Raw genomic sequence first — 15,000 nt, 5'->3', positions numbered from 1 at the left:
AGGCATGCATAACCCTGATACGTATCCGATGGTTCGACCCATCTAAAAAACATAGAAATCAGTTCTTCTGGTGGAGGCACTGTAGGTGGGGGTGGCTTCTTGTTGAGGATGGTTGAAATAACAGACGAAGGGTAGCCATTAGCTTCTAATGCGGCCCTAACGTAATTGGTTTCATAATTATGTATACATCTAATTCGACGCGACGCTGCTGCGACGGATAAAGCGTCTAGGACGAATTTCATTTAACAGACGGATTAAATTCGTTTTAGTCGTCGCTCTATCGTCGAATTTATTTCAAAGAATTAATTCGTCTGAATTAAATTCGACGGTAGCGCGACGTATAAACTAGGCCTAACCCGTAAATAACCGGCTGGCTGATTCCATATCTTTTACTTACTAATGCTCTCACTTGAATCTGCTTCTTAACTTGAGAGAGCCCTCTTTGCAGATGTGCTAGATTTCTTTTAAAAAAAAACAAGAGGAAAATGTTTAGGTTCCATTCCCAAATTGCTTACAAGGAACTGTTACAGTAGTACTTCAAAATTCCCGGGTTAAAATCATAAGCATCTGCTAGCTGATTATAAAAAGAGAAAAAAATGATAATGACGGCTATCTGGGAGAGAGCGGTGTGGAACGCGAACAGTGTTTACCAAACAAATGAATCCGGAATCGAAAGCGACAGCCGCTCAGTGTGGCTCAGTGTACAACTTCAGTTTCCACTGGTTTCTAATCGTTTCATTTTCTGTTTATGTGCTAAACCGCAGGTATAACTTGTATAAACTAATTTCCATTAAAGGCTCCGCTAATCATTAAAAGAACCCCTTCGTAAGCATAAGGTTATACTGTCTGTAACGACTAGTTAAAACAAGCTAGCCATGCCGCCAAGAACTTTATGGTTTCTGAAGGCACCAAAAAGCTGAATATGTCCTCGTAAACGCTCACTCTAACATACCAAGCATTTCAAAATTATATTTACCTGGGTTTTGTGAAGACACTGCCTCACTGTTTTCAGGCATAGCAAAATTAAGCGAAATAAACAGTTACCAGTTAGAAATGACGTTTGCGATTTCTCAATCCCAGGTCCTCTGATTCCTTTTATGCTCACCAGACCCCAAACGTACATTGAAGACTCAACATGGCGGACTCGTTATCACGTTTGTAGTGAATGTTGTGGTTCTTTTCTTTCTCTTTTTTGCTTTGGGAGCAAGGTTAGATTGAAGGGATAGATGTTTGTGGATGCTACGCAGAAATGTAACTATGGATATTTGTAATCAAATTGTTTTGAAATTATTGAGGAGAAACCAAGCAAAAACGAAACATTAGTACTGACTGTTGAAATTGAGTGAACTAAACAAATGATAATACTTACCATGTTCTCTAATTGATGACTGAAAAAAAATTTTCAGTGATGAATAATCAATTTTCAGGCTGGAAGTGATTTTGTCATAAATTACGATCGGAGTTCTTTTGGTAAATTACTAGTTTGTCATTCACATGACAATGCAATTCTGCTTTTATGATTTTTATCGGAGTATCATGTCATAGGAGTGATTTTCCAATACAGTATATTGCCTGTGTTGGCCTGTAGCTCCACTCGTGCGTGCACTCGAATAGGCCTTTTTCGATATATTAAAATTCAGCTTGATAGTGAGGCAGTGAGGACAAAGTCAAAGGAAAGTGGATGACATGTAAACATTTCCCACATTCATTCCAACGTGTTTCTTTTGTTTTTGTCCTCACTGCCTCATTATCAAGCTGAATATTTGATATTTCGAAAATGACCTATTAGCGGGTGACGCATGCGTAAATCAAGGGAAGGTCATGATGTTCTGTCAAAACGGAATAAATTGATCATGTGCTAGGCACCCATAAAGATGCACATGATCACCTTGTGTCAACTGAATGAACTACGGGAAAGAATGTTAGGGTGCTTTTGATTGGGAAATCCCGATTTAGATCTTAAAATCCGGAACTTGGGACTTCCAATCGAACACAAAATCCGAAAACGGATTGATTTTGCGACGGATTTTGTTAATTGGATTCCTTACTCGACATGGATTTCCAATTAGTGAATCTGCGGCAAAATCCGTTTTCAGATTTTGTATTCGATTGGAAATCTGAAGATCCAGATTTTAAGATCTAAATCCGGATTTCCCAATTTAAAGCACCCTTAATCGTTCGTCGTTTTCAGATTAAAACAACATTTTAGCCAGGAAACTTACTTCTTTGGTTTTTTAATATTGCTACAATACTTAACTGAATATTTACATTTCATCTGTCGCGTCTGGAAGCCTTCTTTATCGGGTTCCTGAGAAACGTATCTATTATGACTTCAGGGTGAACTCTTTACACAATCATGAGGTTGAGCGGCCAATCAAAACAGAGTTCGTAATTGAAAAGCTAAACATCTACATGTATGAGTTACAAAAACAGATTTATCGCAAATCACAATGCCGACAAGCACAAAAGCGAAGAAAATGGTTAATAAATATTACGTTTTTTGTTATCTAAATGTTTTTGGATTAGATTAAAGCGATACATTGTTGAAAAATGTTTGTGTTAAAGAGGAGATCTCACACAAAATGATTTAATTTCATGATACTCAAAATTCCCAAAAAGCATGAGTAATGTAAACAATCTTCGCACTAGCAAGTTGTATCAATATGCAACCTTGTTAAGCTTGAATATTACGCAACATGATGAATTCAAAAAGGAAAATCTCACAAAAACCTTTTCCAGCGAAAAATGTATTGAAACAAACAACAATTTTTGATGTTTGAGGAAATAAACCCTTCCTATTTCATTGCGTGCGTGAAAACAATAAACCCAAAAATGTGAAAATTAATTACCATACGCGACAAAATAAATTTCAAGATCAACCCTTTTCTAAAGAACCTTTCCTTGAACAATGAAGCACAAAATAGACAACAAGCTTTCTTTCAAATAATTCTTGACTGTCACATTTCCAGTTATTTACTTACCTGAAGACTGCGCAGAGTTGAGCACAAAAGAAATATAAATAGCCAGACAACAGTAAACACAGATGCATTTAAGGTGTTCGATTCTTTCTCTGAGTTTGTTAAACCCATATCCAGCCAGAATAGAAAAGGTTACTAGAGAATTTGCCATTTGGTTTCAGTGTTGTACATAACACTACATTCGCAAAATATTGACATCCGACAGCGAAATATGCAATTCATTTTTCACAGCTTGTGTTGTTTATCGAATTGACGATAGCTCATTATTGAGCTCCAAAAGGGTACATTTTGTTTAAAGATCCAACAAAACCCCATTCGCGTTACATCGGCTTCGTCGCCATTGTTTGTACTGTGTCAACCTGATAAAATCTATGCATTTCCACTACCCCCTGAAACTTACCAAAGATACGCGCACGATACTCTAGGCACAAAACCAATACTTACCAGGGGAGAGACAGGTTTCCATTTTCCTGACACGGGGAGAAAAAAAAAACGGAGAAATGACGCCCATTTTCCAACTGGTTTGCCACACTGGCAACCCGGTAATAAACCGATGCCTACAACTTCCCGCACCCTACAAACGACTCATCGCCGATACCAACAGGCAAACAACACACCGATTTCCTCTATCACAGTACCCCCCAACGTATTCTACGATACACGTACAGACCTTAGACCAACAGACGGATCGAAACGCACCAATCACTGTTTAGTCTTCCCATCTCTTCCCAGCCTATTACATCTAGGCTCAAATGACATTCGACCAATAACATTACGAATAAGTAGACCAATGACATCCACGACCGGAGTTCGTATAGTATCTACTTACGTTACACAAATCACTTGATTCTGAAGATGACTTCCGCACAGGTTGACGAAACGGCAGTCAATGTCATCTCAAACAGTCCTTCTCAAGACTACACTTACCCGGACGACTGTACTTGTGATTGTTAACTGTTGTCATAGTTAATATAGGGGACTGGTTATGAAGCTCGGCAAACATCAAGAGAGCAAACAAAGATGCCAAGATTTCTGTTGGAAGGTCCACGACGGTGCACAATCTTTTGTTTTGGGCTCATACACTATGCATAAAATACGAAAACCAACACGTTTCTATTGGATAGTTCCACGGTACGTAGTAAACAACTATTGTGTTTTGTGCATCGTCAAGGCCAAAAAAGTGAATAAAAACATGCAGAAATGGTTTCACAACCATTTCCCTCTATTAACTATGCTGTAGTGACATAATTTTAAAGCGGACATGATCCGGAAAGCTAACTTGTAACTTCAGGACTGATAACTGACATAGGACCGTCAACTCAGGAGTCCAGTTAAAATTCTTCCAAGAGATAATTCTAACCCCCCCTTCCTACCGCTAACAGGTTTTTGCAGTCATGGCAGACTTCCGTAGCAGATACCAAGGTACAGTTGTGAGAAGGACCGAGATCATCCTGACTGAAATTGGAGAAAGGACCAACGAAACTGAAGCACGATTGAATAAGCTTGCTAAAATTTCTGAAGTCGCAGAAAGCATCAATGAAGAGACATCTAGAGACCACCACTACATAGAGCTCATAGGGAAATGTTTAACCAATCTTCTTTTTGGGCCTTACACAGTTCTTTTAGCACGACTCGCACACAGTCTCAGCACGGTTAAAAAAATGGAAAACAAACAAAAAGAGAATAAATTATTTCAACTTCCCGAGGTCATGCAAAAAAGGGTCGATTCTTTTAAGCACTACCTGGAAAAAGCCAAAGGACGGTTGGACGGGATTGATAAAGTCATCGATGAACTGATGGAAAAGGTGAGCCGTTTACTCTCATCTGCACGTCACCATTACAATCTTCGTTTTTGTCGGACACAAAACCATTATAGTCTCTCCTATACCTTTTTATTTTTCTCCGAGTTTTCTTGGGGTTAGACGACTGACGTTAACATATAATTGAGAGACAATTCGTTTAGTATATTTCAAACTGACCCTCTCTGCTATGAGCAGTAGCCACTCACGAGTTGACACGAAATATTTTCTTCATTTAAAGTGCCCATAAACCCAAAATATTTTTTTCGCTAAAATGAATCTTTGCACCTGTTCGAAACGCATCGCGGCTATTTTTTCCTTTTTCTAACAAATCCTGCCATTTTAGAGGCTTCGAAAGTTGCGAAAATCCAAGCATCTTTCGTTCACGACCGAGTTAGAAGGGGAGTGGGTCTATTCCTGTTTTTACGTCACAAACTGATTTACATTGAATTAACTTTTTGTAAAAATGCATGCAAAGTAGATTGTGACGTAAAAACAGGAATAGACCCACTCCCCTTCTGACTCGGTAGTGAACAAAAGATGCTTGGATTTTCGCAACTTTCGAAGCCTAAAAAAGGGCAGGATTTGTTAGAAAAAGAAAAAATAGCCGCATTGCGTCTCGAACAGGCGCAAAGATTCATTTTAGCGAAAAAATATTTTGGGGTTATGGGCACTTTAATGAAAAAGCATGAAAGGTTTTCCGTCCACAGTACGCCGGAGGAATGTTAAGTTAAAATGCAACAGTTACCGAGGTTAGGGAAAGCACATATGATTATTGTGAGGACAACGTTTTCAGAAAGCTCCGCTTTCAAAACGTTTTTCGCCCACACGGCGTTTTAAAATTCCTCCGGTTTGAAGAGTGTTTTCGAAATGCTTCATTTTCGTGACGGATTGTTGTGGACGGTAGGTTAGTGTCGAAAACGAATACCCCGAAAACAAAGACCGAATACCTAATACCTCGAAAACGAAGACCCCGAAAACAAAGACCGAATACCTAATACCTCGAAAACGAAGACCCATTCGAAAAAACGTACAATTAAGGTTAATTCACATGTTATTTTTGAAGAGTTAGTCCTAAGCAGATCTAAGGGGCCGATTACATGAGCCGGGCTGGGGCCCGTTTCTCGAACGTCCCGATAACTTTTCGGACCCGAAAAGCCATGTGTGAAACTGCCAACCGCTTATTTTGGAAAGCCGATCTTTTAACATGTTTTTAAGATAACAAAAAGGAAAATCACTGTGAAGTTTGACGACTTAAATCCTCTCCGTTCTTGAGATACAAAGGGAATTGTGACACCCGAAAATGGCCCGTAAAGTTTCGGGACGTTCGAGAAACGGGCCCCTGGCCCGGTTAGGAGGGCTAGCTCGTTTAGCCGAGATCCCGGCACGTCTGAGAAACACACCAAAAATCAAGTTTGCGATTACATGGAAAAATCTCAGCCCGGTTAGTCTACATGCCGGCATCGTAATGCCGGGATCCAGACTAACCGGGCTGAGATTTTTTCACGTAATCGCGTTCACCGGGACAGCCCGGTCAGTCAGGCCAGCGATTTCTAACCACAATTCTCCTCTTTTGAGCAAAATGGCCCCCGGAATCGTCGTTTTTTATGTTGAAATAAAGGATCAATAAGATATCAAACGATATGGCGTCTTTAAATTGTAGAATGGTGAATTTTAATAACAATTTAGCGAGACAAACTTCCCTCCGCTTCTTGTTGTTATCTTTTTTCACACGACATATGTGTAAAGGGAGGACCGCGGACGCGACCTGCGGAACGGCTATAAAACACGGACCAGGTACAAAACGTGGACCGCGGACTAGCTATGAAAAAAAGACTGAGTTTTCAAAAACGGAGTATAGAACAAACTAGGTTAATGTCGTAAAAAAGGTTGCTCTTATTCATCATGGTGAAGTACAATAATAATAAAGTATTCTCGTTTGTTTCACGGTGTGGTCACTTGTGATGTAGATCGCGATGTTTCGACTGCATACTGCTAGTCTTCATCAGGCGGTAACGTCGACTGGCTACGCGAAACCTTTTAGCCAGGACGCTCCACTGTGATTGGTTGGGTTTCAGGAGCTGTGATTGGTGCATTTCGATCTTCGCTGTTTCGGTGTGTTGTTCGTTCGGCAGTCCGCTGTCGTACGGTTCTCCTGTTGTTGTGTTTCTTGATCGTGGGCATCCATGCTTCCGGAATTTCTATTCCACTATCCCTGTTGATGTTGTTAGGGTGAAGTCTTATGTGAATCGCCTCTTTGACCCTGCGTGTGTACCAATCGGGATCACGATCAATAAACTTTACTTCGTTACAAAGCAGGGTGTTTCAGGTGTTGTTAGCGTGTTCTGAAACGGCGGATGTCTGGGTACGGGCAAGTCGGATTTCTCGCTCATTTTTTTTTTTTTTTCTATCTTGCATAGGTCTTCCAGTCTCGCCGATGTAGACTTTACTGCATTCACTGGGAATCCTGTAAACCACGCCATCTTCTTTAGTTGGCTCGACAGCGTCTTTCGGTCGTAATAGAAGTGATCTTAATGTAGTCTCCGACTTGAAACCAGAGCGTATGCCTTGTTGCTGTAGGCAGCGGCGAAGTTGTTCGGATAGGCCTTTGACATAGGGTAAAACCGCAGTAGAATTGTAATCAATCGGCGATAGTGTGCTTAGCACTGCTACTTGGTCTCCTGGTCTTGGTGATTTTCTGCAAGAAAAAAAGAGGGTAACCATTAGAGACAAGAACAGGAGACAGGTGCTTCTTCTCCTTGGAGATAACAGAGGATTTTGTTACGAGACGTTTGGCGCGCACGTAGAGGCACTTGACGATACCGCGTTTTACTGATTGTGGGTGGTGGGAATCATACGCTAAGTACTGATCAGTGTGCGTAGGCTTCCTGTACACGCTGTTGGTGAGGCGGCCATCCGGTTCCCTTGAAACTTCGGTGTCAAGGAAAGCGAATTTGTAGTCGTTCTCTGTCTCCAATGCGAAGCGAATGGAAGGCTGGTGGTTGTTCAGATGCTGTAAGAAGATATCAACGTTTCTGCGATCCAGGATGGTGAAAGTATCGTCAACGTAGCGTTTCCAGATCCTAGGTTTGTTGGCCGAAGTAGTTATTGCCTGTTGTTCGAAACTCTTCATGTATAGGTTAGCAATAACAGCGGAGACCAGGCTCCCCATGGCTGCTCCTTCTAATTGTTCGTAAATTGATCCGTCTTACTGGAAGTATGTGGATCTCAATACGAAATTCGAAGTGTCGTGCGGTCCGCAAGGCTGGGGTCGTCCTCTGTTTTCTGTAGCGCGGTTTGTACAGCGGCGTCGATGGGAACGTTGGCAAACAGCGACTCTACGTCGAAAGACACCATGATTTTGTTGTCTAGGATAGTCTCGCTGGATACGAAGTGAGCTGAATTTGTCACCGTGAAACCCGAGTTACCTGTTAAAGGAGATAAGATGTTAGCTAAGTAAGCAGATAAATCATATCCAAACTTGTTGACGCATGACACAATAGTTCTTAAGGGTACATCGGCCTTGTGAATCTTTGTTAAACCGAAGATTTTAGGCGGCTGTTTATGTTGAGGTCTGATTTTGTTTCGACACAAACAGCCGCCTAGAATCTACGGTTTAACAAAGATTCACCAAGCCGATGTACCCTTAAGAACTATTGTGTCATGCGTTAACAACTTTGGATATGATTTATCTGCTTACTTAGCTAACATCTTATCTCCTTTAACAGGTAACTCGGGTTTCACGGTGACAAATTCAGCTCACTTCGTATCCACCATTAGCAGCGAGACTATCCTAGACAACAAAATCATGGTGTCTTTCGACGTAGAGTCGCTGTTTGCCAACGTTCCCATCGACGCCGCTGTACAAGCCGCGCTACAGAAAACAGAGGACGACCCCAGCCTTGCGGACCGCACGACACTACACTTGCTCAGATGGCTGACCCCCTGAATTTCGTATTGAGATCCACATACTTCCAGTATGACGGATCAATTTACGAACAATTAGAAGGAGCAGCCATGGGGAGCCCGGTCTCCACTGTTATTGCTAACCTATACATGAAGAGGCAATAACTACTTCGGCCAACAAACCTAGGATCTGGAAACGCTACGTTGACTATACTTTCACCATCCTGGATCGCAGAAACGTTGATATCTTCTTACAGCATCTGAACAACCACCAGCCTTCCATTCGCTTCGCATTGGAGACAGAGAACGACTACAAATTCGCTTTCCTTGACACCGAAGTTTCAAGGGAACCGGATGGCCGCCTCACCAACAGCGTGTACAGGAAGCCTACGCACACTGATCAGTACTTAGCGTATGATTCCCACCACCCACAATCAGTAAAACGCGGTATCGTCAAGTGCCTCTACGTGCGCGCCAAACGTCTCGTAACAAAATCCTCTGTTATCTCCAAGGAGAAGAAGCACCTGTCTCCTGTTCTTGTCTCTAATGGTTACCCTCTTTTTTTCTTGCAGAAAATCACCAAGACCAGGAGACCGAGTAGCAGTGCTAAGCACACTATCGCCGATTGATTACAATTCTACTGCGGTTTTACCCTATGTCAAAGGCCTATCCGAACAACTTCGCCGCTGCCTACAGCAACAAGGCATACGCTCTGTTTTCAAGTCGGAGACTACATTAAGATCACTTCTATTACGACCGAAAGACGCTGTCGAGCCAACTAAAGAAGATGGCGTGGTTTACAGGATTCCCTGTGAATGCAGTAAAGTCTACATCGGCGAGACTAGAAGACCTATGCAAGATAGAAAAAAAAAAAAATGAGCGAGAAATCCGACTTGCTCGTACCCAGACATCCGCCGTTTCAGAACACGCTAACAACACCTGAAACACCCTGCTTTGTAACGAAGTAAAGTTTATTGATCGTGATCCCGATTGGTACACACGCAGGGTCAAAGAGGCGATTCACATAAGACTTCACCCTAACAACATCAACAGGGATAGTGGAATAGAAATTCCGGAAGCATGGATGCCCACCATCAACAAACATGACAACAGGAGAACCGCACGACAGCGGATCGCCGAACGAACAACACACCGAAACAGCGAGGATCGAAATGCACCAACCACAGCTGCTGAAACAAAAATTTGGTTTTATCAACGGAGTTGATAATGTAAATTGGCCACCGTACAGAGATTCTAAAAGCTGATGTTTCGAGCGTTAGCCCTTCGTCAGAGCGAATCGAGGAATTATGGGTTACGTGTAGTTTTTATAGTAGAGTAGGAGCTACGCCATTGGTGGTAACATGGCAAAGCGAAAAATAGGAATATATTAGTTAAATGAAAAGCGTTCTTTAATACCGTAGGGATTAAGGGTGCCGATTTGGAAGATGAATTTTTGTTCCAGGTTCTTGCGGCTTTCCGTCGTACCTGGATGTTGTTAAAGGCCGCAGATAGCCATGTGTTTTTTTGGAGTGGTTAGGGAGATTAAAATGACGAGCGACTGCTTAAATGCATCCTTGTCATTCTCAACATCACGAAGGCGTTCGCGGAATCGGTCGCCTAGACGTCTACCTGTCTCGTCAATGTATAATTTATTGCATAACGTACAGGTTATGCAATAAATGACATTTGCGGAGGTACATGTGAAACGATCGGTGATCTTAACAGATCGCTTAGGTCCCGATATCTTGCTAGTGTTACGAATGAAAAGACAAGTTTTGCATCGTTCGGGCACACATTTGAAAGTGCCGGTTTGCTCGTTAGTTTTGAGCGAGCTTCTAACTAAAAAGTTGCCTGCGTTTTTGTCGCGTTTGAATGAACCAACCAATCACAGCGGAGCATCCTGCCTAAAAGGTGACGCGTAACCAGTCGACCCGATCCGTTTCAAAATATTTTCACGTGCACAGAAATGCTGAGTTACAACATCGACTGGGCTAGAGAAAGTAAGAGTAGAGATTTATCACAAAATTGTTCTTTAATCCACGAATTTAAAACGGAAAAGGAAAGGAAATAAACATCCCCCACTGAAGTCCTTCAAATTTCTCGATTTCCGTTAAACATAAAACTGGTGATCTGCGAAGGATTTCATAAATTACTTTCGTGTTTTACCTCTGATAAATACAGCATACAAACGTTTTGAAATTTCAACTAAAACCTTCAGTGGGCTATTGATCGTCGTTTTGAGAAACCAAAAAATATCCAGTTTAACGATATGGTTGATGATTATGGCGCGAAACACTTTTTCTACCATTCTAATGTCGGACTTCAATTCATGTCGTCAGCCTTTCGCTATTTTGTTGCTCCGCGTCTTTTTCACAGTGTTTTGTATTCAGTCCGCATTTTATACCCGGTCCGCAGTCCACGGTCCGCACTCTTCGTTTTACACTGACTGTTCTAAATTTAACCCAAGCCGGGCTGGCTAAACATCATGTAATACAGGGCTGAAACCCATCCCGGCAAACCCGACCAGCCCGGCTGACCGGACTGGCCCGACTCATGTAATCGGCCCCTAAGTGGCCTATTACATCAGCCGGGCTGGTCAGGTTTGCCGGGATGTCTTTCAGCCCGGTATTATATGAGGTGAGCCAGCCCGGTGTAGAGCTTTTGATCTGAAATTTGGCTGAAAGTATCTCTGCATGACTTGCTGCTGTAAAACAACAATTTTGGGCCATTCCTAGATGAGCAATGAAATTTTGTATAGCGTCCCTATAAACTCCACGTATGAGCCTCTGGCGCGGGAGATTGAGCAAGCATTACCAGTTTTATGGACATTAAATAAATTACTAATTAATACTGACTTATTTGCTTACACCGACAGGTATACGAGGCAAAAGGAAAACACTTTGAGATCTCAGATGAGGAGATGGCTTTTTTGGAAATGAATGCAGCCAAAGTGGATCGTGGGTTAGAGGCATGTAAGAAGTATCTGGACGAGGCCCAGAACGAAATCAACAAGCTGGAGTCGGACATAGCTTTGGAAATGGAAGCCTATGACATGACAGTTAAAGCCGTATCTTATGGAATTGGGGTGGTGCTGATGATTGGTGCAGGTGCGCTGATGATTTTTTGGACAATATATGTAAAATAAAATCGTAGGTGGCCCCAATTTAGCTTCGAGGCATGATTTTCTGGAACATTATCACATTAACCGATGTATAAGCAAAAATGGATTAGGAGAGAACCAGTACATGAGTTACTGAGAAAAACTTCTAAATTTGATAGTTAGCAATAATTTCATCCAACAGTCGGGTATTGATTCCATAAGATGGCTGGGAGGTGGTTTTCATTTAAGCACACCGATCATGACCGATTGCTGAAGTTTTCAGTTTTGCAATAATCGTAGCGATCATACGGAAACTAGCCCTAAAAAAAACGACTGACAGCAAGTCTCCGCGAGCTTGTTATACTCCCGTCACCTCCCAAAGCCCTAACGCGGTTTGTTACTCCTAAAGTGTAATTGCGATGACAAATTCCTCAATTTACATATTCAATGTTTTCAACCCTTCCCGAATAAATGCTTGCACGATGAGAATTTTTGGAAAAATCGCCTCTCTACTTAAAGCAAGACATGGCACGGGACCGATATTCAAAACTCAAAGACATCGTCGTTGGCAACGCCCTCAGTGTTAAAATGATTCCTTTAGAAGGTATAATTTTTAAGTCAGTTATTGAACATACTTTTTTGCCTATGGCATGTTGTTCCTTCTAGCTGGATTAAAAACTGGGTACTATTCTCTATTTTCCAGTTACCCATAATTCACTCAGTTTTTCCCCCAAATTTTGCATGAACTATTGTTGTGAAATGCTGTTGGGAATATGCAGAACTCCCAAGAGCATTTCACAACAATAGTTTATGCAAAATTTGAGAGGCAAACAGAGTGAATTATGGGCAATTGGAAAATTTGAGAATGTCAAAAATTACTTGAAAGTGATTGCCTTGGGAAACTCAACAAAACTATCATGGCTTCAAAACATAACTTCAAGGCACCTTTTGATATTATTTTAAGCAATTTTATCAAAACAGTGCCTAACTGTGGGCCAATTTAGCATTATTACTGAAAAGGTATCTCTTGAAATGTTTTTTGCGATTTACTCGTAATCCAACATAGATATTTTTCTGTTCTTGTATATTCTACTTGCCATGGCACCAAAGTTTAAGATGATTGGTATTAACCTTTTTATATTACACCTGACTCGTGCAAAATTCATATTTTAACGATTTTCAATGTTTGTTTATCGTTTCCATGGAAATATTCAACCATTGCCAATTACCGATAATTATAATAATATTCATGAAAAAATTACTCGATTCTGATTGGCTGATTGGCAGTTCTGGACAGGTTTGTGTCACATTCAGGATTAATTCCGTGGGATGCCTGTGGCACCCACGGTAAAAATTAGGTTGAGTTTCTTTTACTTCGTATCCGCAAATGTGCATACCCCACGGATATTGAATTAATCTGCGATAGGGTGCATTTACATTGATTACCTCCAGTAAGTCCAAACTTCCCTATCCCGAGGAGAACTCATATTCTTTCCCAATCTTCACAATTATCTGCGAGCGCGTTAGACCACTCGGCCACCGTAACACACTTCCGGTAATCTTGATGAAAGCAAAGATTTAGTGTGGAATCTTTCCGCCCGCCATGATTGATTCAGTATTAAACTATTCGATAAAGTGGACAGATGCTTTTTCTTTGAGAATGGCAAGCTTAAAAGGTAAGGATAATATTCTACGTTACTTCTAGATCTTGCCTCGTACTTGTGTGTACCACTGTGAACAATGTGATCTTTGTGTTAAATTGTCGAACTTTGTAACACTTGAAAGAAAAAAAGGAAACTAACAAAAACCCGGTGTCTTTCCGTAATTTTGTCACAGGTGCATCCTTTGTTTCGTGAGTTGTCAGTATTAAACACGCAAGGTAACTTGATCACAGGCGGGCGCTAAAATCGATGTCACTTTCGATTTTGCGATTTTACTTGTACGACCAAAAGTACGATGGAAAAATTGAACTCTAATTGAACGTAACAAAAATCTCCCCAAATGTTTTTCGCTGATGGCAAATTATTTTATTCTCGATCGACACTTCCTAGAAGTTCCTTCTGCTGTCCTTAAAAACTACAAATTAATATTTATATACTTTTGCGTCAATATTTGTTTTGCATAAAGCAGGCTAGCAAAATCTGTACCTTGCTTAGTTCGCATTTTTGAGCGTTAAAATAGAATTTTTGGTCGTATGTTCCTGTCCGTAAGTCGCATATTTTGACTCCCCCCATCCAGATACTAACCCCGCTGGAAAGGGTTTAACTTTAGAAACATTGGTCTTGGAAAGCTATCAGCAGTTCAGAGTGCACGCTTAAGCTTGTGGTGACAAAAATTAAAGAAGTTGTAAATGATCAACATGTCAGCCTTGAAGCCAGCTCAAGTGTAGAATCATGTCGAACTTTTGTAGTTTCTGAGAACTATTTACTACTTGTAGCTTTTGTTGAGTTTTGAATCGATGATAGAGAGAGTTTTGGCGATCTCAACCCGGACTGGACTACTGGATTTAACCTTTTTTCTTAACGAGATTTCAAGTTATTGTGGAACCTTTGGTACCAAGTTACTCTAATAATGAAATCAAGATTATGGAATTGTAAAATTAGAACTTTGGACTGGACTAGAGAACACGCAAATACGGAATTTTTAGATTTTTGAGCATTGAGAGAGTAGAGTACAGATGTTCTCTTCTTGTCTTCGCCATGGCAGATTTAAACAGTTTGCAAGGAACTAAACCAGGATTACGGAACCGGACTTCGAATGCAGGGCCCGGTTGTTCGAAAGCCGATTATGTTTTCAACTTTTTGGTGACAGTTTCCTTTGCTTATTTTTGTTTTTCAAGATTGAATATCAGCCTTGAACAGCATTTGGGAGTAGAGAATAAAACTCGTTTTGAAACTTGGCTTTTGAACAACTGGCCCAGGATGATAAGTTGTTGAACTGTGATTTGTAATAGGTTTTTCGAATGATTTAAGGCTGATCTTGTCATTTTTGGATGAATGGAGTTAAGGAAGCAGATAAAACAGCAGGGTTTGAATAAAGTCTCCTTCCAAAAAATAAATAAATAAAAAATCCCGTATCCTGATAACCTGCTAATAGGGCTTCGTTGTTTGCATTTGCAAATTTAGTAACATTAACAACGAGTTTTTACAACAAACAACTTCAAGTTATATTACCGATTTATCTTTCTGGTAATCTCTCGCCATTTTCCGAAGTTTAC

The 15,000-nt window shown here is 40.9% G+C and overlaps 1 protein-coding gene and 1 long non-coding RNA gene across 3 annotated transcripts in view; one reads left to right on the top strand and one right to left on the bottom strand.

Annotated features, from left to right (window-relative positions):
- LOC137973995 (uncharacterized) overlaps positions 1 to 1,038 on the bottom strand; it is a 20,366-nt gene extending 19,328 nt beyond the window's left edge. The window contains exons 1-2 of the long non-coding RNA XR_011117361.1: positions 977 to 1,038; positions 398 to 461 (exon numbers count right to left, since the gene is read on the bottom strand). This is a non-coding gene — a long non-coding RNA (uncharacterized lncRNA). The remainder of the gene's footprint in view (positions 1 to 397; positions 462 to 976) is intronic.
- Positions 1 to 15,000, top strand: part of LOC137973973 (uncharacterized) — a 29,304-nt gene that overhangs the window by 12,993 nt on the left and 1,311 nt on the right. For both annotated transcript variants that reach the window (XM_068820894.1, XM_068820887.1), the window contains exons 2-3: positions 4,361 to 4,783; positions 11,559 to 11,790. In XM_068820894.1, coding sequence (XP_068676995.1) covers positions 4,373 to 4,783; positions 11,559 to 11,790 — 643 coding nt within the window. In that variant the 5' untranslated portion in view covers positions 4,361 to 4,372. The remainder of the gene's footprint in view (positions 1 to 4,360; positions 4,784 to 11,558; positions 11,791 to 15,000) is intronic.

This window comes from Montipora foliosa, chromosome 1 (assembly GCF_036669935.1).
Source record: "Montipora foliosa isolate CH-2021 chromosome 1, ASM3666993v2, whole genome shotgun sequence".
Taxonomy (NCBI): domain Eukaryota; kingdom Metazoa; phylum Cnidaria; class Anthozoa; order Scleractinia; family Acroporidae; genus Montipora; species Montipora foliosa.
The sequence above is the reverse complement of the archived record's forward strand: the minus strand, read 5'-3'. Positions and strand labels throughout refer to the sequence as shown.